This window comes from Branchiostoma lanceolatum, chromosome 17 (genome assembly GCF_035083965.1).
Source record: "Branchiostoma lanceolatum isolate klBraLanc5 chromosome 17, klBraLanc5.hap2, whole genome shotgun sequence".
Taxonomy (NCBI): Eukaryota; Metazoa; Chordata; class Leptocardii; order Amphioxiformes; family Branchiostomatidae; genus Branchiostoma; species Branchiostoma lanceolatum.
Window position 1 is genome coordinate 9,119,115 of NC_089738.1, and position 26,524 is coordinate 9,145,638.

The window sequence follows — 26,524 nt, forward strand, 5'->3', positions numbered from 1 at the left end:
CTCATTACGTACAAAATATGATGTATGTATGAATATAGGTGGCGCTTCTACGGGCGGACATGGTGTTACATGGCTCGTCGCGCGGCGCCTAAAAATCAATCCTTTTTCCGTCAACTTGTGTATGAAAGGTCATTCTAGATGCATGTGAAGATTTCTGGGTGTATTTGAAAAAAGTTTTCACTGGCTTTAAGCCCAATGCCTTTCATGTTTTCACAATCTTACAAGTCGGCTTACATACCCTATCAGAGCCTTATCTGCAGTACCGCTCCCGGTCGTATCCAGAAAAGTGACTAAAACGACCGCCAAATTGCCGAATTTCCATCTTTTCGGGAATGGCGAGATCGAGAAAGGCTCGCGAAGGGGTTTGTATTCTTTAGGCGTATTTGACCGTGTTTTCGAAAATGCAGCCAGTTAGAATTAAGAATGGCAATATATAAGTCACTTTACAAACAAAACCATGGGATATTAGGTCTTAAGGTCTCATTCCTGTATTACTCCGAGTGGGTACCCCGACCTGTAGCGTATGTACCCCGACTTGTAGCGTATGTACCCCGACTTGTAGCGTATATACCCCGACTTGTAGCGTATGTATCCCGTCGACCTTAAGCGTATGTACCCCGACTTGTAGCATATGTACCCCAACTTGTAGCGTATGTAGCCCGACCTGTAGCGTTTGAATGGTCCTTTCCAAAGAAGCCAAAATAGTTTGAAAGGTCCGGCGTACCCAAACATTAACCCCGAATTAAAGTGTATGTACCCCGACTTGTAGCGTATGTATTCCGACTTGTAGCGTAGGTACCCCGACTTGTAGCGTATGTACCCCGACTTGTAGCGTATGTACCCCGACTTGTAGCGTACGTACCCCGACTTGTAGCGTATGTACCCCGACCTGTAGCGTATGTACCCCGACTTGTAGCATATATGTACCCCGACCTGTAGCGTATGTACCCCGACCTGTAGCGTATGTACCCCGACTTGTAGCGTATGTACCCCGACCTGTAGCGTATGTACCCCGACTTGTAGCGTATGTACCCCGACTTGTAGCGTATGTACCCCGACTTGTAGCGTATGTACCCCGACTTGTAGCGTATGTACCCCGACTTGTAGCGTATGTACCCCGACTTGTAGCGTATGTACCCCGACTTGTAGCGTATGTACCCCGACTTGTAGCGTATGTACCCCGACTTGTAGCGTATGTATTCCGACTTGTAGCGTATGTATCCCGACTTGTAGCGTATGTACCCCGACTTGTAGCGTATGTATCCCGACTTGTAGCGTATGTACCCCGACCTGTAGCGTATGTACCCCGACTTGTAGCGTATGTACCCCGACTTGTAGCGTATGTACCCGGACTTGTAGCGTATGTATCCCGACTTGTAGCGTATGTACCCCGACTTGTAGCGTGTGTACCCCGACTTGTAGCGTATGTATCCCCACCTTAAGGTCTCATTCCTGTATTACCCCGACTTGTAGCGTATGTACCCCGACTTGTAGCGTATGTACCCCGACTTGTAGCATATGTACCCCGACTTGTAGCGTATGTACCCCGACTTGTAGCGTATGTACCCCGACTTGTAGCGTATGTACCAGGACTTGTAGCCTATGTATTCCGACTTGTAGCGTATGTATCCCGACCTTACGAAGTAACAATGATTACAGATGAAGTGATTATCATATACCGCGTTCTGTGTGTCCAGTATTTTCTTAACCTTCAAGATCTTTCTATGTACGCGTTCGCATTAGTTCTGTTGGGTTTCTCAATGATGTTATCCATTAAATCAAGTCAGAGTGGCTTTCTAGATCTGATACTTTGAAAGCAGTTTGACTGAAGCTAATTGCAATAGCGACTGTTTGAAATGAAATGACGGATAACGATAATATCATGTTAACGTTATTCAGATGTCAAAGAAACTGGTTTAATATTTAGCCTGATGGAAAGTGGGTACAACATTAGTCATCATCATAATATATCCATGTCAATTCGGCGTTCTGTCTGTTGATGTTAGCTTTTATGAAAAAACAGTATATGTATTTCATACAAGACGTATTTATGTATCTTATGATGCATTCTAATAATGATGTGGACATTCTTCATCTTCCCTTAATGACTGTCCATTTGCTTGTATGGAGTAAGGGACTGTCAGAGAAGCCCGGCCGTCACACAGAAAACATTACGATGTTTCACCAAACATCTGGGGGACTGGGGCTCTACCGACGTGGTAGTGGGGACCCCTAGCTGTTAGATGAAGAATTGCAGTTTGACAGCGCGTGAACTTGACAATACGAGATGGACAATACTGCTGTAGTCATTATCGGCCTCCGTCCAAGTACTAGGGTAGACACATGTGATTCAAACAGCATCTTAGACGGCTGTCCAGGCCAATCCATGGGCGACAGTCCCTGCGTGAACCCTCGTGCGCAACGAAAGTCGACTAGTCCCCACCTGGTAGAGCTGCCTGTTAGGCTGCGTGGCCTTTATGCTGCAGTACCGACGATGATTAATAGAAGGCGCTTTTGATCCATGCACTATTATTAATACGTGATCTGTAATGCGTGAGCTCTGTAGGGATACCGGTAACAGTAGAGCAGTTTTCTCTTTGTCGAACAAAGTGACAATGAGAAAAAAATCACTGGACTTTGCATTCGTCTATCAGAGGACTGTGATTTTAACTAAAAAGTCTAGAGGCATAATTGTGTTTCCCCCAAGATTGTATGTTGCCGGCTGCAATACATGTAGTCTAGTACTTACCATACAAGGTAAGTGCCGCTGTGTGACCGCAATTTGTTAAGCATAAGAAAACTGACAGAACAGTCATATCTACCTTACATGATTTTGTGCTCTTTCTCAACACACGAAAGTCCTTCTAGATCTGCATGTTAAGTAATGGATTTTGAGACTCATGTAAGTGTGCTATTTGAATAGGTCAAATTTCGTATCACAAGAATCAGATCCTGGATCATATTTACATGTATGTATTCATTTCAAGTCTTAAATTGTTCATATAAATCAAGAAGAGCTAAGATTTTTTTCTTCATTTCCTTTGTAGCAGGCAATTCAGGTAACTCTACAGGAGATATATAAGTTAGCTACTGGAAGCAAGTCACTTTTTATAACAAAATGTACAGTACCACGACTGTTAAGAGCAGAATACATGTACTCATACAAATACATTTCAGTCCTTATGAATAATTGAAATTCAACTATTTCTTCTGGGGAGACAATCTTTTTGCAACAACTTTTGCATGTTTTTCCCGTCAACTTTCTTGTTAATGTCTCAATCGATCGTATTTTTGAAGACCAAAGTACATTCTTTTTACACATTCTTATTTTGAGCCAACAATTTGATGACCATACTACTGCCTTTCAATACCCTTGTAACATAATATCTACATATGACATTGTATATCCTACAACTCTCTCAGCCTTTTCCATTTACAAAAGTCTTCATACTTCATCCATACGTACCTCAATACATGAAATGTATAAATTATACTTTGAATCCTGTAGAAACTCACTGTTTTATGGATACCCTTTGCCATAGCACTACAGTACTGCAAATTGACATAGAAAGATTAACAAGACTTTGTGTACATGTGTAGAAAACAAAATCTCCAACAAACATGTAAATTAGTATATGTTCTGGTTTCACAGCTGCCTTCTTTGCACATTTCATGTACAATCATGTAATTTCTTTCCTCACAATAGATCACAAAACATCTATGGAAACGGATGTCTATCACTTTTCTGCAATTTACACAGCTTGCTTTTCCCAGGACAGTTTTTGCCACCTCAGAAATTCTTCTTCTTGTCTCATTGTGGAATCAGGTTGTGTAGAAGGTCTCGTATGGCCGGGAAAATGGTACAATCTGAAATACAGAAATACAACTTTTGGTGATTGTTTCAATACCTTAAGAAGAGATGATTGTCATACACTGCAAGACTTTAACTTATGATACAATGCATCAATACACGAAAGTAAAAATGTGGGGCTATGGTAACTACAACAGAAGAGAAAGGAGATTTTTTAAATCTTGCAAACTAACCCTTGAACATTGCTCTAAATGGAGAAATGTTTGCGGGGATTTAATTTCGCAGTAGGGAGAAAAAGGAGGTTCCTAGTGGTTTTAAGTTTGCGTTTAAAACAACAGTAGCGCTACAGTCACACAATGGAACGGCTTTTCACAGTGGTTTTAAGGTCCCGGTAAAGAGTTCACCGCGAAAACCGTGAACGTAATACCACCGCGAACATTTCTGTATTTACAGTATTAGATACAATAGTCTCCAACAAACAAACAAAATATCAAAAGTTGTTGAAGCTACACATTAGACTCCTCACCATTTCCCTGTTGCCCCTGGCTGAAGGAAGCCCACCTCTTCAACATGTCTCCTACCATACCAGACAGGGCGTTTGGTGGGGCGGCCCCTCCTGAAGCACCAGCTCGGTTTGATATGTCTGCCTGTTGAGTTGTGTTCGTGGATGGATCATACAAAATCGGGACCACAACAGTGGAGTCTTGTGAAGGGGGCATGCCCATTCTGGTCAGCTGTATCTGTGGGCACAAAAATGAGAAACAAAATGAAAATCCATCTTGTAGATACAGCAAATTCAGGTCTGATGTACAAGAAAAGTTTCCCTTGAAGTAGCTATTTCTTTCTCTCAGCCTGTCAAATTTTGAAATGGTGAGAAGATTTTTGTTGACATCTTTTTAGACAGGATACATGTATGGAACACCAATACACCATGACCAATCAAATTTTTTGATTCTGGAATATTGAAAAACAATGCTGAACAGAAAGATCAACATGATGACAGAGTCTGAGGGGAACGTTTGTAATTTGGTACGAACAGTTTGAGGGAAAGCATATACATGTAGTCCGAGTTAAGTTTCCCTCCTAACCCTCTGTTTCATCTTGACCTCTTTAAAATTTACTGACCTTGAAATTTCCATTAAACAAGGTATTAGAATAATGTGGCCCAACAATAATGGGTGACACAATCTATAAAAAAAAGACTGTACACAGTGGGTTTTGATTACGTACAACGAAAAGAATCTTGGTTCTGATGAATCTTGGTTCAAACCAAGGGAATAAATCGGAGAGTCCTATTCTCTCCTAATGTACATACATGTATTTAACACAATTTACAAACAAAAAGAACATCCTGTTTCTCCATTACGTACAAAGAAGAGAATCTTGGTCCTGATGACGACAGCGGGTGTCCCGGGCGGGGCGAGGGGAGAGCCGCTGGGCGGGATGGTCAAACACCACTGGAGATGCCACTTCAGCGCCTGGTCAGGGAACTGTGGTGGGAGACCATCACAAACAGTTGGTCAGTGGTGTATGTTATGATGTATAAAGGCTCATGCAATCAGTGATCTGTCATAATTGTAAGACACCAGTAGCAGCTATATTATGGCAGAGAATATAAAAGTTATGACAAACTGACAAAAGAGAAGCAGCTTGTTCTGTAAGCATACAATGAATGGTGAGACTGATACTGCAATCATACCACTACAGAATTGGTATGTAAGAATCACTGAATGTCCTCTAATTATTTAATGCTCTTACCAACTCAAGTCTCATAAGCTGGATACAGTCCCTCAGCACAGCCGTGGGGGCACACAACAAGCGCCCGAATGCTGTCAGGGTGTTGGCTTTGTACGGTGGGCACACAACCTAAATAGTGGGGAACAAAAATACCTACAGTTTATTCTGTACTTTGTATAAAGCACACGCAGTAACACAAAGAACAGGTACGTACTACTTTGAGACATACAAAACACAATTATCATAAGTACTTCTTGACAGCAACATACAATGTAGCTACATGTATATGTGTAAGGGAGAGAAATTGAAGAAAATGAAATTGCTTTTGTTGGTGTAAGACAGATAAAAAGAGGCAGTCTAACCTTTGTATCAAAGAAGCTCTCCAGAATATTTAGCTCCTCTCGGGACCACATCTCCATAGCCTCTGTTGTGAAAGAAACAACCATTGTGGAAATGTCATAGTGTCCCAATGGTGCCTTATCATACTGTAACTAAGTCTTCTGACTAAGACCCCATTCATTCCAGGATTCACAAATCAGGATTCAACTAGGCAGGGGGTTGATTCCGATTTAATTTGTGTACAGAGGAGTTGGGTCAATAACGCCCTTATTGGAGACGGATTCAGACTGTTCATACTAGGATTTGCGAATCAGAATCAATTGTATGCCTGGGTAAATCTGATTCAGCCATCCTGGTAAGAGTCTGCTTATATTTGTCATATGATGGGTTCAGACAGGAAACTGAGGCCATACATGAGGCTGCAGGGAGAGACATTAGGACATGCAAAAATAATGTAGTGAGAGGCAAGTACATGCACAAAATAAACTGCAGGGAGACACTGACCGAGAGACATTAAGACCTGCAGACAGTAAACTGCAGTGAGAGACATTAGGACATGTACACATAAACTTTAGTGAGAGATCCATACTGACCAGGCCTGGGTGTGGCCTTCAGGTGTAACGTCTGCAGGGTGGAGGGGTTCAGCTGCACACGAAAGTTGATGGACTCCACATGGTACAGGATCACTCCTGGCTCACTGGAGGGTAACAGGTGCAGCTGGAAAACATACAAAAGACTCTTACACTCATGCTCTATATGATTCTATTACTACTGTTACATGACTGTACAATAACTGCAATGATCAAACTATGACGACATTAGGAGCTACAGCTTCATTTTTAGTAGATAAAAATATAATGTGATATACTTTCAACTCCAAATACAGGCAGAGATATAAAATGTATAAAAAGGTCAAGATGGTCCCATAGCCTTTCTGAGGCCATAAGGGCAGGGCACAGTATTGGAAAGCGGAGCCCATCCCTCTCCTTCTACCACCTTTTACGTATATACCTGCCCAATCTAAGTCAGATACCCATTTTTACACCTTGGTGGAGTGAGGAAAGTTGTATAAAGCGCCGAGCCAGGAATGCCGGGAATCGAACCTGTGACCTATTTATCTCGTGTATGCTACTCTAGCCACCTGGCTGAAATATACATGATTGAAACTTGAACTCACCGACTCCTCCCCCTGGATGACCCTCTGTAGGTGTCTCCTCATGTACACACACCCTAGGAACCTCTCCAGGGGACAGCACAGGTAGGCCGCCGGACCCCCCATCACCCCGGGGGGTGGGGAGGGGGTCATGAGGGTGGCGAAGGCCTCGTGGGACAGCAGGGTGGGGATGGAGGCTGCCCAGGACCTCTGGGGGAGTATTCGTGAGGGCGGGCTCAACATACTGCTGCCGACACCTGAGGAGAGGGAATAATACTGTTAAATACTTGGATAATTCTGCAAAAATCAATTCTATTCAGTTTTTGGAGAAACTTTGTTAAGGTATGAGACAATTTCATTCAATTCCTAGACAAAACGAAAAGTTTTGAGACAATTCTGTTTAAGATCTGAGACAAAATGTTAGAATCTATAGCTACATATACTTCTTGCAATTGTTTTAAAATTGAGTACATGAAGTTGCTGACTTGGTATTACATGTACTTCAGTACAGTTGACAAAAGTTGGCCCAAGTTTGAGCCTTGTTTTAAGCCTCAGTTGTAATAACTATATTGGACAGTTCTGTAAGTTCTGAGACATGATATACATGTAAGACTCTACTTCTACTTCTAAGTGTTTCAAAATACATGTAGTAGTTGCTGACTTGTATTACTTCAGTCAATAATGAGTCCATATTTTTCGCCTCGCAAGTCGTTAAGCGTCATTTGTCTCTTGTTGCACAAAGGCTATAACAAGGCCGGAAATCTGACTAAAACAGTTAGAAAAGACTGGTTTACCGGGTGAAGCCATCCCCACCCGTGAGACGGGGGAGGGGCCCGGCATGGACGGTGACCCGGGCCACGGGTTCCTGGTACCCGGAGATGGCATGGTCAGGCCCGCGTGGAACGGTGACGGTGGCCCTGCAACGAGCAAACCAGCTGTCAGTGAACAGTCAACAGGAAATGAACAAATAACAATTTGAATACTAGCTCTAGCCTGCCATTTTACAAGTAGTCAGATATTCCAACAGTGTAATTTGGAAAGAACTTTCTACAAATACGAGGCTGGTGTCAAATCATGGCTTAGTTACTTATAATCCTAAATATCTGTTACTGTCAAGTACTGTAAGAGCATCATCGTTAGATATCTTTCAACAGTGTCTACAGTTAGATGTGCACAGGATAGGTGTGACAGGTTGTTCAGTGTAATATATCCAGCTGTTGCCGCGCCATGTGCCTGCGAAGCTGGTGTGTAACGCCGAAGGGCAGTTATACCGGCTATATTGATACAGATAATCAAAAGTAACCTTGAATTAAGTAAAAAAAGGAAGAGAAGAAAAATTTATGAAAGACCATTATACTAATACGACTATTGAGTTAAACTTACCAGTTGGGTTCATGAAGGCAGGAGATGGTCCCATGTGGATCCCCATGGACTGAGGGGACGGCGCGGGAACAAACGAGCTCGGCGACGGGACACGTACGCTCGGAGAACTGCTGGTGAACGTGCTGGGGGATGGGGTCCCGTACAGCATTGACGGGGAGGGGGTGGGGGCACTGGTGATGGGGGCTCCGGGGTTGGGGTGTTGGGGGTTGAGCTGGGGTGGGGAAGCTAAGGGGTAGGCTGAACCAGGCGATGTGCTGTAGCTCTGGAATTCGAGGGAAATGGCAAACATTAGAGTACCTAAAAAGACCATATCAAGTCAAAATTAATCTGATAAGTCTTTTTTTATAACAAACACTTAGTGCATAAGTGACAAGAATTTTGTAGTTCACATTTTGTATAGTTGACTACCTTTTCACTGAACCATTTGAGTGGCCTAAAAATTAGTGGTGCAATAGAGCGTTTGCCTTGATGTATGTGTAGGTTGCAAGTTTGGTCCCTGGCCAGCCGAGTCATAACCAAAGACTTTAAAAATGAAAGAAAAGTTTTCTCTGCTTAGTATTTGGGAGTACGGTAGCTAAACGCACACCACTACCAGTGGACTAGCCCCCCACTGTAGTGATTGCACGGTTGCAAGTTGTGCGGCCCAAGGGATATTGAAAAAGAGCTCGGCACCACCCTATGCACTATCCGGTGCGGGAAGGACTTTAACTTTAACAATATAAAAGTCTACTTACCTGTGATGTGGCCAGCATGGATGTGTGTGGTGACGCGGGTGTGGCAGGGTTGGAGTGGGAGGTGGGCGGAGTCATGGGGTTCATGGGGTGGTAGGCGCTGGGCTGGGTCCTGGGGAGGGGGGAGGCCCCCGTGGTCTGGTGGTGCAGCTGGTGTTGGGTCATGTAGGTGTCCAGTTTGTCCATACCTGAGGAAGGGGGGAAATGTCAAAAGTTTAGTATAAAGACTGAAGTATAAAGAGACATGTTGTTATGTGTGCGCAACTGGGCTGTCTCCAACTTTTTTCTGACCCCCTCATTGTTTGGGAGCCCATGTTGTTGATTTTTGTTGTTAAATCTGTGACTTTAAGCTTGCAAAAATACAATTTCATCAGTTTTATGTCATGAAGTTCAAATGTTTGGGACAGATGGGGTAAAATTTGTGTCCGTCCCAACAAGCAAATTTCCGTCTTGAATGTGTCCTGGATACAGCCCAGTTGCCAAAATCTTCAAAAGTTAATGTAGAATTGTGAATTATGATCATTGTTCTCAATTCAAATGTGTAAATTTACAGGTACTGGTAAAGATACAACAGTGTAGGTACAGGCCTGTAGGCACCGCCCCTGATGTATTGCCAAAAAGTAACTCCAAAAGGTCACTGATTCAAGTACGAGTGCATGCATCACAGCTGTTCATGATTGTACATACCAATAGGTGAAGGTGGGTTGTCGTCTTCACTGGCAGACCTGCGTCTGGAGTGAGCCATGCTGTCCTCAAACATGGACAGGAATGCTTTCAGACCCTGGGTGGGGGTGAAACCCTCCACTACCTGTGCAGCATACATGTAATGTTATCAACATCATACTAGTGAGACGTACATGTAACTTACATATCATGGCAGAGAGTGGGAGTGGTATCTTTTGATTTAAACTGGCCGGGAGTACATACTGTAAATCCATTTAAACTATATTGCGGTTGGTATTCTTAGCGGTTACGGAGAAAGGAAGTAGTTCATTGCATTTAATTTTAACGGTGGGTACAAACATCACTGTCTCAAATGTTAGTAGTAATGAAATGTTTACGATAATGAAATTTTAGCAGTTAACTACCCCGGTAGTTACAGTCAAAGTAGCTAAAATTGAGTTACGGTTAACAAATTAAGAATTTCATAGCCAATTTTAAGACAGTCAACTTGCATGCCTCAACAGTTTCTTTAAATACATTATCACAGACACATTTTGATCAACCTTTCTAAGTAAACGAAATTGTCTCGACGATCAGTATATGAAAGTCAATGGCAGGAATTTCTGACCTTGCTAACATCGAACAGGCTGTACGCTCCATCCCGTATGGCGACCAAGTTCCTCCCACGACAGTGCACGTCCAGGCAGTACAGGTTTCGGAACGCGATCCTCACGTGGTCCGACGACTGCGGCAGGATAGTGAACGTCTGCGTCGGACTGAGCGGCTTGTTCGGACAGCCCAAGATGGTGGTCTGCGGAAGACGTATGATGGACTGTAGCGGGCTCTGGGTTTCGCACAAGACTTGGATGAGTTGGGCGATGTTATGGTGCGTGTTGAACTCTTCTTGTAGCTGCGATTGTACAACCATGTGACAGTTTGGGTTGTTAACCCTCCCCACCATCCCTAACCCAAGCTTAAAGCTACCGCCATTTTCTCCTGGAACCCACTGGATTTTAACCGTGCTGGATCGTCCGACGCCATAGCTCAGCGTTAGCCTCTTGTACGAGAACGACTTGACCTCCACCATTTGAAATAGCTGCCGGTTGGGGTCTTTGTAGTTTCTGGCGAAGTCCAGAACGGTCGCGTACATCTCGGCGATGCTGTGCCAGTCTTGCATGAACTTGTCCATCACGAGCGTGATGTTTGCGTTCTCTGTGTTGTTGCTACTGCTGGGTTCGGATTCAGGTTTCAGTCCGTCATAGGTGAAGTAAACGTGGCGACTGCTGGTCTGTTCGCGCTGCGTCGTGCTCACCAGCGGACAGTTGGCGAACACGAGCTCTGCCGTCCACACGCGGCTGGTCTTGCCCTGCAGGCGGAAGGTGCAGCCCAGGCAGTCGGACCTGAGCTTGAAGACGACGTGATCCGGGATCCCTCGCAGTGACGGCAGGGCGAGAAGCTTCACTCCAAGGCCAACGTCATACCCCTCACTTTGGACACCCTGAGGTAGACAATAGTGAACACATGTGTAAAAAAGACCAGCAGACCAGAGATTTCATTAATCTGTGAAAGTGTTTACAAATAACTTCTTGATAGGCACACAAACAACCAGGCTGTTACAGTAAGCAAATATTGTATGGTTCCTCTGAATGAGATGTTACTTTTTGCCTCTCTTGCTAAGATCTATCATGCTAGTTTTTCTGTAACATGATATGAGATCTTTTTTGCACAGACCTATATGTGTTGCTTGTTTTTTTTCTATCCTGACATTTTCTACGAAACATGACAATACAATTCCTGCTCAGTTCAAAATGTGATGGAAATCTGGGTGTGAATGTGATGCTAGTTTCTGTCTCACCTGACACAGGAATCTGTGTGTGAATGGGATGCTAGTTTTTGTCTCACCTGACATGGGATGCCCCTCCTGCCCAGCTCCTGACAAAGACTGATGAGTGGAATCTGGGTGTCGCACACTGAGATGAGGTGAGCCACGTCGGGCAGGTACATGGAGGGTTCACCTGCGTCAACTCTCTCACGTTTCAACTGTGGTCCACCGTGGCCGTGTTGGATAGAAATCTGAGGGAAAAATGTAATCTATCATCTTCAAACTGAAATACAATCATCTCATCTAGCCCTTAGTCTAACTATTTTACCATGGCACTGGGGCACCACAGAAAATCTGGCAAACAGTTTTCTCCCCCCTTCTCAGTTTTCTGAAATTCTTATTGTCTCACTTAGTACCATGCCTGTCCATTCTCTGATATCATCCTCCCATCTTTTCTGTTGCCTACCCCTCTTTCTTCATCCCTGTACAGTTCCTTCCATGACTGTGTCACATGGCCGTACTAGGTCAGTTCTCTTTTATTTACTGTGGTTAGGAGGTCTAATTAAAATCATTGATACATTAATCAATGGGCTTTTGTTTGCTAGTTTTCCTTCCTTTCTTACAGCCTTACCATTATTTCCTTCCCATGAATGACTCTTTTCTTTATCTTTCTCTTATTTTGTGTATGATGTGGACTAGTTTTAAGTCTATGAAAAGAGAGTTTATCTAGTCTACAAGAATACAATACTCTATCTCAAAAGCATACAACATACACAACATTACCTTTCTCTTGATACCAGGAGTTGCGGTGCCAACTTCTTTGGAGAATGTGGCAGGGTCCAGAGTGACCAGGCTGCCCGCATGGCTGGACACTGCACTGTCACTGGACTCTCCTTCTGACTTCAGCTTCATACTCTGATCTTTCAGCTGCAGCAAGTGGTATCTACAAGGAAGGTGTACAACAATTCAGACATCAACAACATTTAAACACTCTCAATAAAAAAAAGGCAAGCAGACTTCCACGTAAGCAAAATACAACTCACAGGAAAGACATTTCCAGAACAGATTTCTTTCACAAGATAAAGATCTGGACAGGTGATTGTATGAAAACATAGATATGAAGTTCCTCACCTGTACTCTATCTTGTAGAACTGTTGGCCTTCAAGAAACTCTACTACTAAGTAGTACCCAGGATGTCTGGTGAGCCTGAGGTATACCTGTATGAAAACATAAGCATGGGTAAACGTATGCACTGTTAAACTGCAACGAGAAACGAAAGAAAAAAAAAAGACATAATAAAGCAGCCCAAGTATCCAGTATTTCATAGAAGTTCTTTTTAAAAATATAAGCACAACAGTGAACTGGCCCCTTTCTATATGTTTTAATAGGTAACCTTAAGGTCACTGGACACAACAGAAATCTTGCCTACCTTGTGAGATGACAGTTTGGAGATGGGGTGGGACTGGAAGTTTTCCAGATGAAGTTTCCGATGGCACACCGTCGGTAGGTGGAGCACGGTGTGCTGACACCGCCGCCTCGCGATCACGAACCTCAGGTCGCTGACCATCCGGATGGTCCGACTAGCATCCGAGTTGATGTTCTTCTCCATTTCTTCTAGATGCGACTCTCCGTGGTAGAACATGGGTTGTAACATGCCAGTTTGTAAGTCGGCTACTATGTTCATGTATTCTACTTCTGTGCATGGATAAAGGATGGGGATCTTCAGCACGGGAGGGATACCACAGATCAGTGATTGGTCGTCACGGTTGTGCGCCTTGATCTGCAGCTGGAGCTCTTTCAGTCTTGCGTACGCACGCGCTTGTACGGTCTGGACGAGCAGTTTCTCCATCGATAGACAGTCGCTCTGGGGAAAAAGACAGAAAGAAGTTAATTCCTACTGGTTTCATCTATCACTATGCTTTAATACTGTTTGTAATAAAATACAATTTATTACTGTAAATGCATGTAAGTTCGCATGGTTTTTATTTTGTGCTAAGATGAAAATGGAGTGTTTGCCGCGGTTTTAAGTTCATAGCAGCGCGTTATAGTCATGTACATACTACAGTATTGGACAAAAATGCATGCGGTGGTTTTAAATGGTTGCAGGGAAAACCGCGAACATAAAACATTTGTGCAATTACAGTATATACACAATGTGTTTTCTTTAGCAGGACACCCCCATACCTTAATGGCATGGTCAACCTGCACTGGCTCATGGGAAGGCAATGGCGGCTGATGTTTCACTTGGAGAGGCCGGCTCTTGTCGTTGTCGTGCATCGCGATAGTCAGCTTGTGCGTAACAGGAATCTCCAGTTTGTTCTGCGCAGCTTCCACAAGTTGCGCCCTCCAGTACGACACGGTGAGGGACTGACCAATGGTGTACTCCTCAAGTCTGATGTGGTCGCTCCATCTCTCATGGATTAGCCTTTGTGTCTACAAAAAAACCATACACATAAAAAATCATTTTTTCAGGAAACAATTTAGACAATTTCGAGTTATGATGGGGAATTCTAAGGCTTCCTGAGGGGAAAATTATTGTCAGACAGGTCACAGTTGAAGACTGGCCACATGTGACCTAGTAGCATCCCTGGTCAATCAGAATGTTATGCTTGTCAGAGAATCTGCTCCCCGGGGTAAGGGTGTGCATGGCCAGGGCATGGGGGCGCAGCACCCCTGTAACCCTCTTTTAGACAAAGCCATATACATGTACAAACTGAGTGTATGAGCAATTTCAACAGATAGAAATAAAATATCTATAACTATGACATAAGAACCTTTCACTTTCAGTCATCTGATTTATCATATTATACAATGAGAATTTGATTTTCAAAACTGTGGCTTACTAATATGTGCAACAATGATATAGTAATTTCTACTTACCTGTGAATGGAGTACTTCTAACTGCAGGGATTGACAGAAGGAATGAAGGCAGTCATAGAGGTCATACAGTGGCCTGTCGTCAGCAAAGAGACGCGATTGGATGAGCTGATGAATGTAATTAACTTGCAGACTGTGAACTAGCGCTGTGCCATCTGTAGAAAAAAAAAGATAAGACATTTAAGGGGAAACCGGAAAAAATAAAAAATGACAACAATGACAATGAGAAAAAAAGTCATTGCTTGAAAGGCAAAACAAACGTATTTTTACTGTGAGTATAGAATAAAATAGGTAAAGAAACTATCAGTTCTAGAAAGAGTGCCACAGAGTACTGACTTCCTGTGTCTTTGTCTTCCACCAGTATCTTGATGCCCAGTAGTCTCCAGGGTATGGCTGGTTCGTCCCCCATCAGAGTCAGGGTGGCCTCAAACTCATGGGACACCTGGAACTTCACCCTGCCATTGGCTGAAAGAATAATGCAATTGGAGATCCTTAGTACTGATTGGCTATTCTAATAAGGAGATCCTTAGTGCTGATTGGCTCTTTTCTGATGGTGCAAACTGCGACCTGATTGGCTATCCCAAAGGGGTGCTCTGCCATGTTAAGATAAAACAACCAATGGGAGGTGAGGAGAGTGCATACATGTATGAGGAGATGCAGCACAACTCAAAGTCAGTCAAAATTTAAGAGTAGTATCAGAAGTCTTAGTCATACATTCATATGTAATTTAGGTAGACATTACATGTATATTCTTCCTCGGGTGAAAAACGTAGCAAAAGCTCAAGTACATAAACATGCATGTTTTTCATATGCATGCTGTATGCATTTTTAAATGCATTTGAAAGGCTTTTTTAATGCTTTGCATAAGGTTGCACTCACCTATAGTTAGGTTTCCAAGTTGTGGAGGAAGATCCGTGGTGACCAGGCGGTGTTGGATGATCTGGTTCAGTCTCAGGAGGGTGGCTTTCCTTTCCGCCGGGGTGATTGGGTCAGGGGGGACGATACGGTCTCTACATTAAAAAAACAAAAAAACAATGCAATCAATTTCAGTAATACACTGTACATGTAGAGGGCAATAGAACTGACATTATGTGATTCACAATTACAAATCGTGTTGAAACACATATTGAGGCATTGAATGGCCATGTTGCTAGCCTAGCAGACAAGAGGTCGAGAGGTCACAGGTTCAATTCCTGGCATTCCTAGCTAGACGTTCTACTTCTAGTACAGAAGTTCCGAAGAAAGGCAGTAATGTTTGTAATTGTTGACATTCTCGTTTATGAATTAATATTTATTGTTTTGTGCACCTAATTTTTTCTGAGCACCTTTAGCACTATTCCCAAATATGACTTTCAAGCCCTGAAGCATCTAAATCTACTTTCTGTACCTAATGCACTTGGGCAGTCTGGGGTAGGTTCCCGTGGTGAGAACGTCCACCGCGTGGGGAATGTTGAAGCTCGGGAGTCGTGCGTGGACCAGCTCCCGTACCATCCGGTACAGCATGTCCGCCGTGTCCACGAAGATCATGGCCTGCTGGTCCAGGAATGCTGAAATCATGGCACACTTGTCCACCTGACAAAAAAAAACACACACACAGATGAACAAGAATCGACTACAAATAGAGTGTGCTTTAAAAGCATTGAGTTAAGTATGATTTTTAATGCATTATAGTGTCTTACATATATCAAAATCATATGGCAAGATGATGTTGACCAATGAGAACTTTGAGAAGGCTCCATTTTGCCATAAACACTGGTCATTATTACTCCATATTGACTACTTTTTGCAAGGTTTTCTCAATTCTATTGGATCATATTTTGATTTATATATTATGTAATACAGGACTTGTCTCACTCATGGGTGATTCATATTATGATAATTGCTATGTGATAACAAAACCCACTTTCCTTTGGTGAATATGGTATAATAAGGATGGTTGGTTTCTGTTTACCACCTTGCAAACTCGCTTCGCTAACTCAGTTTTTTCCGGTAGTAACAGATGAGGGAAGGACTCACATAGTACACTGAAAGGAAAGCTGGTTACCCTATATACATTGCATAACTTTACCTTGGCTGCACTGTTTGCCCACTTGACCAAAGCCAGTAGCCTTACGAACAGCTGCCTCGTCCTGTGGGCGAATTGCACGATGGCGATTTTCCTCTCCATGTCCGTCTTCCGCGGGAGTAGTTCAGAGAGTACGGTCAGGTCATGGTAAGTCCTCTGTATGATGAAGTCCACCAGCATCCCCAGTGAGATACTTCCTGCGCTCCCGGGGGGACCAGGTCCGGACGTAGGGACCATGGTCATCTGTACCTGGGACTCTCCCGACGCTACGGGCGCCATCGCACGGACTCGTTACCGCTCGGAGACAGCGATATAACTGTTGTGACCGTGTGATACAGAGAGATGTCTTACCCAGTGGTCATAATTTCTGAAAAACAATTTGAAATAACAATATCATATTATACATTATAGTTTATACTTGTTCTTTTGAAATCGACAAATACTGTACAATGAAAGACTCCAGCATGTGTTACACTTACAGTATGGCTATGGGTAATGTTACTAAAAACATGAATTCTTCCTAAAGCATATTGCATATATAACCAATACAATGTACAGGTCTCGTGTATGTATATTAGAAATATGTATATCATATATCACTTTTGCAGCTCTATGAAGGGGGCTTTAAGAGCTCTTCCCTTTTATCTGAAAATGAAAGCAGAACAGAAACGTAAAGGGGAGACTAAAGGGATACAATAAATGGCAGTAATGCATGTAGCCCTATGGGGAAGTTAAGAAAAAGAAGGTGTCATTATCTCAGGAATCAAAACATCAGACTACAATAACTTACCCTCAAATACTAACCAGTTATGTCAACTGTCATCAGATTCATCCCTGACAAATTCTATACGGCTATTCTCCAGATAACCCCCCCTAATCAGAGCCCTTGGATAGGCCCTACAGGCTTCAAACACCCAGTTGAAGACCATCCCACTATATCAGGGGGGTGCCAAACCCCACAAGGTAGAGAAAGACCATCTATTTCAACTAATTCAGCAAATACAGAGTCTATCCTACCACAGCCTATCCTATATTGCCCAGATTTCACAAAAAATCCCACCAAAAAGAATTTTCAATGGTTTAAACCATGTTTTTTACTTGGAGTCTCTCATCGTGCGGTCTGGGCGCAGGCGCAATCCCTTTAGTCTCCCCTATTAGAGAAATCAATTTCAGAATTGACAGCTGTCAATCATATCACACAATGCGGGGTAGGGTTGTGAGTTAGAATCCTGAGTATCAAAGACCTCAGACCAAAAACAGTCCCCTGGGAGTGGATGACCTAACAGGTGTCAGGGCTGCTCTCCTAAGTTAGGCTAGGAATGGCCAAGTTACCCATTATAGGTGGAAAATTGTCAGAAACAGGTAAATAAAGTTAGAATTTGGTCACCCCAGGACAGGGGGGACTTTTTTCCCTATAGTAGGCACCTGAATTTCCTTTTGAGGTACAACAAAAGTCAATACAGGGGCCCTAACAGGCCTAAAAGCAAGACAAGTGTGTAGAAACCATCACAAAAAGCAGCTATAAACAAGGCATAGAGCAATTAGAAAAAGAGTTTGACAAGGTCAAAACACAATATTCACCTGGTATGAGACCCCCCTCACCATTAGGGACCCCCCCCCCCTTTCAATTCACCTTTAGAATACTCAAATCCCATCCTTTGTACACATAGCCTAGCTGCAGCCAGGCACTGATTGGAGGCGGGGTTAAAAACTCAGGAAAATGGCTAAAAATAACAAAAATGGGATAATTTATTAATAACAATGAGCCAAATGAGGTCTGACCATTGCTTAGGTAACAGGTCTAAGGCTAAAACCCCATGAAATGGACCAAAATGGTCTGCCTCTATCCTATGTGAATTTCCTATAGGGGAGACTAAAGGGATACAATAAATGGCAGTAATGCATGTAGCCCTATGGGGAAGTTAAGAAAAAGAAGGTGTCATTATCTCAGGAATCAAAACATCAGACTACAATAACTTACCCTCAAATACTAACCAGTTATGTCAACTGTCATCAGATTCATCCCTGACAAATTCTATACGGCTATTCTCCAGATAACCCCCCCTAATCAGAGCCCTTGGATAGGCCCTACAGGCTTCAAACACCCAGTTGAAGACCATCCCACTATATCAGGGGGGTGCCAAACCCCACAAGGTAGAGAAAGACCATCTATTTCAACTAATTCAGCAAATACAGAGTCTATCCTACCACAGCCTATCCTATATTGCCCAGATTTCACAAAAAATCCCACCAAAAAGAATTTTCAATGGTTTAAACCATGTTTTTTACTTGGAGTCTCTCATCGTGCGGTCTGGGCGCAGGCGCAATCCCTTTAGTCTCCCCTATTAGAGAAATCAATTTCAGAATTGACAGCTGTCAATCATATCACACAATGCGGGGTAGGGTTGTGAGTTAGAATCCTGAGTATCAAAGACCTCAGACCAAAAACAGTCCCCTGGGAGTGGATGACCTAACAGGTGTCAGGGCTGCTCTCCTAAGTTAGGCTAGGAATGGCCAAGTTACCCATTATAGGTGGAAAATTGTCAGAAACAGGTAAATAAAGTTAGAATTTGGTCACCCCAGGACAGGGGGGACTTTTTTCCCTATAGTAGGCACCTGAATTTCCTTTTGAGGTACAACAAAAGTCAATACAGGGGCCCTAACAGGCCTAAAAGCAAGACAAGTGTGTAGAAACCATCACAAAAAGCAGCTATAAACAAGGCATAGAGCAATTAGAAAAAGAGTTTGACAAGGTCAAAACACAATATTCACCTGGTATGAGACCCCCCTCACCATTAGGGACCCCCCCCCCCCCCTTTCAATTCACCTTTAGAATACTCAAATCCCATCCTTTGTACACATAGCCTAGCTGCAGCCAGGCACTGATTGGAGGCGGGGTTAAAAACTCAGGAAAATGGCTAAAAATAACAAAAATGGGATAATTTATTAATAACAATGAGCCAAATGAGGTCTGACCATTGCTTAGGTAACAGGTCTAAGGCTAAAACCCCATGAAATGGACCAAAATGGTCTGCCTCTATCCTATGTGAATTTCCTATAGGGGAGACTAAAGGGATACAATAAATGGCAGTAATGCATGTAGCCCTATGGGGAAGTTAAGAAAAAGAAGGTGTCATTATCTCAGGAATCAAAACATCAGACTACAATAACTTACCCTCAAATACTAACCAGTTATGTCAACTGTCATCAGATTCATCCCTGACAAATTCTATACGGCTATTCTCCAGATAACCCCCCCTAATCAGAGCCCTTGGATAGGCCCTACAGGCTTCAAACACCCAGTTGAAGACCATCCCACTATATCAGGGGGGTGCCAAACCCCACAAGGTAGAGAAAGACCATCTATTTCAACTAATTCAGCAAATACAGAGTCTATCCTACCACAGCCTATCCTATATTGCCCAGATTTCACAAAAAATCCCACCAAAAAGAATTTTCAATGGTTTAAACCATGTTTTTTACTTGGAGTCTCTCATCGTGCGGTCTGGGCGCAGGCGCAATCCCTTTAGTCTCCCCTATTAGAGAAATCAATTTCAGAATTGACAGCTGTCAATCATATCACACAATGCGGGGTAGGGTTGTGAGTTAGAATCCTGAGTATCAAAGACCTCAGACCAAAAACAGTCCCCTGGGAGTGGATGACCTAACAGGTGTCAGGGCTGCTCTCCTAAGTTAGGCTAGGAATGGCCAAGTTACCCATTATAGGTGGAAAATTGTCAGAAACAGGTAAATAAAGTTAGAATTTGGTCACCCCAGGACAGGGGGGACTTTTTTCCCTATAGTAGGCACCTGAATTTCCTTTTGAGGTACAACAAAAGTCAATACAGGGGCCCTAACAGGCCTAAAAGCAAGACAAGTGTGTAGAAACCATCACAAAAAGCAGCTATAAACAAGGCATAGAGCAATTAGAAAAAGAGTTTGACAAGGTCAAAACACAATATTCACCTGGTATGAGACCCCCCTCACCATTAGGGACCCCCCCCCCCCTTTCAATTCACCTTTAGAATACTCAAATCCCATCCTTTGTACACATAGCCTAGCTGCAGCCAGGCACTGATTGGAGGCGGGGTTAAAAACTCAGGAAAATGGCTAAAAATAACAAAAATGGGATAATTTATTAATAACAATGAGCCAAATGAGGTCTGACCATTGCTTAGGTAACAGGTCTAAGGCTAAAACCCCATGAAATGGACCAAAATGGTCTGCCTCTATCCTATGTGAATTTCCTATAGGGGAGACTAAAGGGATACAATAAATGGCAGTAATGCATGTAGCCCTATGGGGAAGTTAAGAAAAAGAAGGTGTCATTATCTCAGGAATCAAAACATCAGACTACAATAACTTACCCTCAAATACTAACCAGTTATGTCAACTGTCATCAGATTCATCCCTGACAAATTCTATACGGCTATTCTCCAGATAACCCCCCCTAATCAGAGCCCTTGGATAGGCCCTACAGGCTTCAAACACCCAGTTGAAGACCATCCCACTATATCAGGGGGGTGCCAAACCCCACAAGGTAGAGAAAGACCATCTATTTCAACTAATTCAGCAAATACAGAGTCTATCCTACCACAGCCTATCCTATATTGCCCAGATTTCACAAAAAATCCCACCAAAAAGAATTTTCAATGGTTTAAACCATGTTTTTTACTTGGAGTCTCTCATCGTGCGGTCTGGGCGCAGGCGCAATCCCTTTAGTCTCCCCTATTAGAGAAATCAATTTCAGAATTGACAGCTGTCAATCATATCACACAATGCGGGGTAGGGTTGTGAGTTAGAATCCTGAGTATCAAAGACCTCAGACCAAAAACAGTCCCCTGGGAGTGGATGACCTAACAGGTGTCAGGGCTGCTCTCCTAAGTTAGGCTAGGAATGGCCAAGTTACCCATTATAGGTGGAAAATTGTCAGAAACAGGTAAATAAAGTTAGAATTTGGTCACCCCAGGACAGGGGGGACTTTTTTCCCTATAGTAGGCACCTGAATTTCCTTTTGAGGTACAACAAAAGTCAATACAGGGGCCCTAACAGGCCTAAAAGCAAGACAAGTGTGTAGAAACCATCACAAAAAGCAGCTATAAACAAGGCATAGAGCAATTAGAAAAAGAGTTTGACAAGGTCAAAACACAATATTCACCTGGTATGAGACCCCCCTCACCATTAGGGACCCCCCCCCCCCTTTCAATTCACCTTTAGAATACTCAAATCCCATCCTTTGTACACATAGCCTAGCTGCAGCCAGGCACTGATTGGAGGCGGGGTTAAAAACTCAGGAAAATGGCTAAAAATAACAAAAATGGGATAATTTATTAATAACAATGAGCCAAATGAGGTCTGACCATTGCTTAGGTAACAGGTCTAAGGCTAAAACCCCATGAAATGGACCAAAATGGTCTGCCTCTATCCTATGTGAATTTCCTATAGGGGAGACTAAAGGGATACAATAAATGGCAGTAATGCATGTAGCCCTATGGGGAAGTTAAGAAAAAGAAGGTGTCATTATCTCAGGAATCAAAACATCAGACTACAATAACTTACCCTCAAATACTAACCAGTTATGTCAACTGTCATCAGATTCATCCCTGACAAATTCTATACGGCTATTCTCCAGATAACCCCCCCTAATCAGAGCCCTTGGATAGGCCCTACAGGCTTCAAACACCCAGTTGAAGACCATCCCACTATATCAGGGGGGTGCCAAACCCCACAAGGTAGAGAAAGACCATCTATTTCAACTAATTCAGCAAATACAGAGTCTATCCTACCACAGCCTATCCTATATTGCCCAGATTTCACAAAAAATCCCACCAAAAAGAATTTTCAATGGTTTAAACCATGTTTTTTACTTGGAGTCTCTCATCGTGCGGTCTGGGCGCAGGCGCAATCCCTTTAGTCTCCCCTATTAGAGAAATCAATTTCAGAATTGACAGCTGTCAATCATATCACACAATGCGGGGTAGGGTTGTGAGTTAGAATCCTGAGTATCAAAGACCTCAGACCAAAAACAGTCCCCTGGGAGTGGATGACCTAACAGGTGTCAGGGCTGCTCTCCTAAGTTAGGCTAGGAATGGCCAAGTTACCCATTATAGGTGGAAAATTGTCAGAAACAGGTAAATAAAGTTAGAATTTGGTCACCCCAGGACAGGGGGGACTTTTTTCCCTATAGTAGGCACCTGAATTTCCTTTTGAGGTACAACAAAAGTCAATACAGGGGCCCTAACAGGCCTAAAAGCAAGACAAGTGTGTAGAAACCATCACAAAAAGCAGCTATAAACAAGGCATAGAGCAATTAGAAAAAGAGTTTGACAAGGTCAAAACACAATATTCACCTGGTATGAGACCCCCCTCACCATTAGGGACCCCCCCCCCCCTTTCAATTCACCTTTAGAATACTCAAATCCCATCCTTTGTACACATAGCCTAGCTGCAGCCAGGCACTGATTGGAGGCGGGGTTAAAAACTCAGGAAAATGGCTAAAAATAACAAAAATGGGATAATTTATTAATAACAATGAGCCAAATGAGGTCTGACCATTGCTTAGGTAACAGGTCTAAGGCTAAAACCCCATGAAATGGACCAAAATGGTCTGCCTCTATCCTATGTGAATTTCCTATAGGGGAGACTAAAGGGATACAATAAATGGCAGTAATGCATGTAGCCCTATGGGGAAGTTAAGAAAAAGAAGGTGTCATTATCTCAGGAATCAAAACATCAGACTACAATAACTTACCCTCAAATACTAACCAGTTATGTCAACTGTCATCAGATTCATCCCTGACAAATTCTATACGGCTATTCTCCAGATAACCCCCCCTAATCAGAGCCCTTGGATAGGCCCTACAGGCTTCAAACACCCAGTTGAAGACCATCCCACTATATCAGGGGGGTGCCAAACCCCACAAGGTAGAGAAAGACCATCTATTTCAACTAATTCAGCAAATACAGAGTCTATCCTACCACAGCCTATCCTATATTGCCCAGATTTCACAAAAAATCCCACCAAAAAGAATTTTCAATGGTTTAAACCATGTTTTTTACTTGGAGTCTCTCATCGTGCGGTCTGGGCGCAGGCGCAATCCCTTTAGTCTCCCCTATTAGAGAAATCAATTTCAGAATTGACAGCTGTCAATCATATCACACAATGCGGGGTAGGGTTGTGAGTTAGAATCCTGAGTATCAAAGACCTCAGACCAAAAACAGTCCCCTGGGAGTGGATGACCTAACAGGTGTCAGGGCTGCTCTCCTAAGTTAGGCTAGGAATGGCCAAGTTACCCATTATAGGTGGAAAATTGTCAGAAACAGGTAAATAAAGTTAGAATTTGGTCACCCCAGGACAGGGGGGACTTTTTTCCCTATAGTAGGCACCTGAATTTCCTTTTGAGGTACAACAAAAGTCAATACAGGGGCCCTAACAGGCCTAAAAGCAAGACAAGTGTGTAGAAACCATCACAAAAAGCAGCTATAAACAAGGCATAGAGCAATTAGAAAAAGAGTTTGACAAGGTCAAAACACAATATTCACCTGGTATGAGACCCCCCTCACCATTAGGGACCCCCCCCCCCCTTTCAATTCACCTTTAGAATACTCAAATCCCATCCTTTGTACACATAGCCTAGCTGCAGCCAGGCACTGATTGGAGGCGGGGTTAAAAACTCAGGAAAATGGCTAAAAATAACAAAAATGGGATAATTTATTAATAACAATGAGCCAAATGAGGTCTGACCATTGCTTAGGTAACAGGTCTAAGGCTAAAACCCCATGAAATGGACCAAAATGGTCTGCCTCTATCCTATGTGAATTTCCTATAGGGGAGACTAAAGGGATACAATAAATGGCAGTAATGCATGTAGCCCTATGGGGAAGTTAAGAAAAAGAAGGTGTCATTATCTCAGGAATCAAAACATCAGACTACAATAACTTACCCTCAAATACTAACCAGTTATGTCAACTGTCATCAGATTCATCCCTGACAAATTCTATACGGCTATTCTCCAGATAACCCCCCCTAATCAGAGCCCTTGGATAGGCCCTACAGGCTTCAAACACCCAGTTGAAGACCATCCCACTATATCAGGGGGGTGCCAAACCCCACAAGGTAGAGAAAGACCATCTATTTCAACTAATTCAGCAAATACAGAGTCTATCCTACCACAGCCTATCCTATATTGCCCAGATTTCACAAAAAATCCCACCAAAAAGAATTTTCAATGGTTTAAACCATGTTTTTTACTTGGAGTCTCTCATCGTGCGGTCTGGGCGCAGGCGCAATCCCTTTAGTCTCCCCTATTAGAGAAATCAATTTCAGAATTGACAGCTGTCAATCATATCACACAATGCGGGGTAGGGTTGTGAGTTAGAATCCTGAGTATCAAAGACCTCAGACCAAAAACAGTCCCCTGGGAGTGGATGACCTAACAGGTGTCAGGGCTGCTCTCCTAAGTTAGGCTAGGAATGGCCAAGTTACCCATTATAGGTGGAAAATTGTCAGAAACAGGTAAATAAAGTTAGAATTTGGTCACCCCAGGACAGGGGGGACTTTTTTCCCTATAGTAGGCACCTGAATTTCCTTTTGAGGTACAACAAAAGTCAATACAGGGGCCCTAACAGGCCTAAAAGCAAGACAAGTGTGTAGAAACCATCACAAAAAGCAGCTATAAACAAGGCATAGAGCAATTAGAAAAAGAGTTTGACAAGGTCAAAACACAATATTCACCTGGTATGAGACCCCCCTCACCATTAGGGACCCCCCCCCCCCTTTCAATTCACCTTTAGAATACTCAAATCCCATCCTTTGTACACATAGCCTAGCTGCAGCCAGGCACTGATTGGAGGCGGGGTTAAAAACTCAGGAAAATGGCTAAAAATAACAAAAATGGGATAATTTATTAATAACAATGAGCCAAATGAGGTCTGACCATTGCTTAGGTAACAGGTCTAAGGCTAAAACCCCATGAAATGGACCAAAATGGTCTGCCTCTATCCTATGTGAATTTCCTATAGGGGAGACTAAAGGGATACAATAAATGGCAGTAATGCATGTAGCCCTATGGGGAAGTTAAGAAAAAGAAGGTGTCATTATCTCAGGAATCAAAACATCAGACTACAATAACTTACCCTCAAATACTAACCAGTTATGTCAACTGTCATCAGATTCATCCCTGACAAATTCTATACGGCTATTCTCCAGATAACCCCCCCTAATCAGAGCCCTTGGATAGGCCCTACAGGCTTCAAACACCCAGTTGAAGACCATCCCACTATATCAGGGGGGTGCCAAACCCCACAAGGTAGAGAAAGACCATCTATTTCAACTAATTCAGCAAATACAGAGTCTATCCTACCACAGCCTATCCTATATTGCCCAGATTTCACAAAAAATCCCACCAAAAAGAATTTTCAATGGTTTAAACCATGTTTTTTACTTGGAGTCTCTCATCGTGCGGTCTGGGCGCAGGCGCAATCCCTTTAGTCTCCCCTATTAGAGAAATCAATTTCAGAATTGACAGCTGTCAATCATATCACACAATGCGGGGTAGGGTTGTGAGTTAGAATCCTGAGTATCAAAGACCTCAGACCAAAAACAGTCCCCTGGGAGTGGATGACCTAACAGGTGTCAGGGCTGCTCTCCTAAGTTAGGCTAGGAATGGCCAAGTTACCCATTATAGGTGGAAAATTGTCAGAAACAGGTAAATAAAGTTAGAATTTGGTCACCCCAGGACAGGGGGGACTTTTTTCCCTATAGTAGGCACCTGAATTTCCTTTTGAGGTACAACAAAAGTCAATACAGGGGCCCTAACAGGCCTAAAAGCAAGACAAGTGTGTAGAAACCATCACAAAAAGCAGCTATAAACAAGGCATAGAGCAATTAGAAAAAGAGTTTGACAAGGTCAAAACACAATATTCACCTGGTATGAGACCCCCC

General features: G+C 43.0%; 1 protein-coding gene across 1 annotated transcript in view; it reads right to left on the reverse strand.

Moving 5' to 3' along the window:
• Nucleotides 1-2,957: 2,957 nt before the first annotated feature.
• The window catches only part of LOC136422711 (mediator of RNA polymerase II transcription subunit 14-like), a 45,591-nt gene continuing 22,024 nt past the window's right edge, over nucleotides 2,958-26,524 (reverse strand). The window contains exons 2-23 of the mRNA XM_066410554.1: nucleotides 16,585-16,948; nucleotides 15,904-16,088; nucleotides 15,396-15,526; nucleotides 14,853-14,981; nucleotides 14,520-14,671; nucleotides 13,824-14,072; nucleotides 13,069-13,503; nucleotides 12,771-12,856; nucleotides 12,423-12,582; nucleotides 11,720-11,890; nucleotides 10,446-11,315; nucleotides 9,842-9,962; nucleotides 9,158-9,342; nucleotides 8,424-8,685; nucleotides 7,835-7,957; nucleotides 7,065-7,297; nucleotides 6,481-6,604; nucleotides 5,911-5,972; nucleotides 5,570-5,677; nucleotides 5,182-5,301; nucleotides 4,338-4,551; nucleotides 2,958-3,867 (exon numbers count right to left, since the gene is read on the reverse strand). Coding sequence (XP_066266651.1) covers nucleotides 3,812-3,867; nucleotides 4,338-4,551; nucleotides 5,182-5,301; nucleotides 5,570-5,677; nucleotides 5,911-5,972; nucleotides 6,481-6,604; nucleotides 7,065-7,297; nucleotides 7,835-7,957; nucleotides 8,424-8,685; nucleotides 9,158-9,342; nucleotides 9,842-9,962; nucleotides 10,446-11,315; nucleotides 11,720-11,890; nucleotides 12,423-12,582; nucleotides 12,771-12,856; nucleotides 13,069-13,503; nucleotides 13,824-14,072; nucleotides 14,520-14,671; nucleotides 14,853-14,981; nucleotides 15,396-15,526; nucleotides 15,904-16,088; nucleotides 16,585-16,860 — 4,452 coding nt within the window. The 5' untranslated portion in view covers nucleotides 16,861-16,948 and the 3' untranslated portion in view covers nucleotides 2,958-3,811. The remainder of the gene's footprint in view (nucleotides 3,868-4,337; nucleotides 4,552-5,181; nucleotides 5,302-5,569; nucleotides 5,678-5,910; nucleotides 5,973-6,480; nucleotides 6,605-7,064; nucleotides 7,298-7,834; nucleotides 7,958-8,423; nucleotides 8,686-9,157; nucleotides 9,343-9,841; nucleotides 9,963-10,445; nucleotides 11,316-11,719; nucleotides 11,891-12,422; nucleotides 12,583-12,770; nucleotides 12,857-13,068; nucleotides 13,504-13,823; nucleotides 14,073-14,519; nucleotides 14,672-14,852; nucleotides 14,982-15,395; nucleotides 15,527-15,903; nucleotides 16,089-16,584; nucleotides 16,949-26,524) is intronic.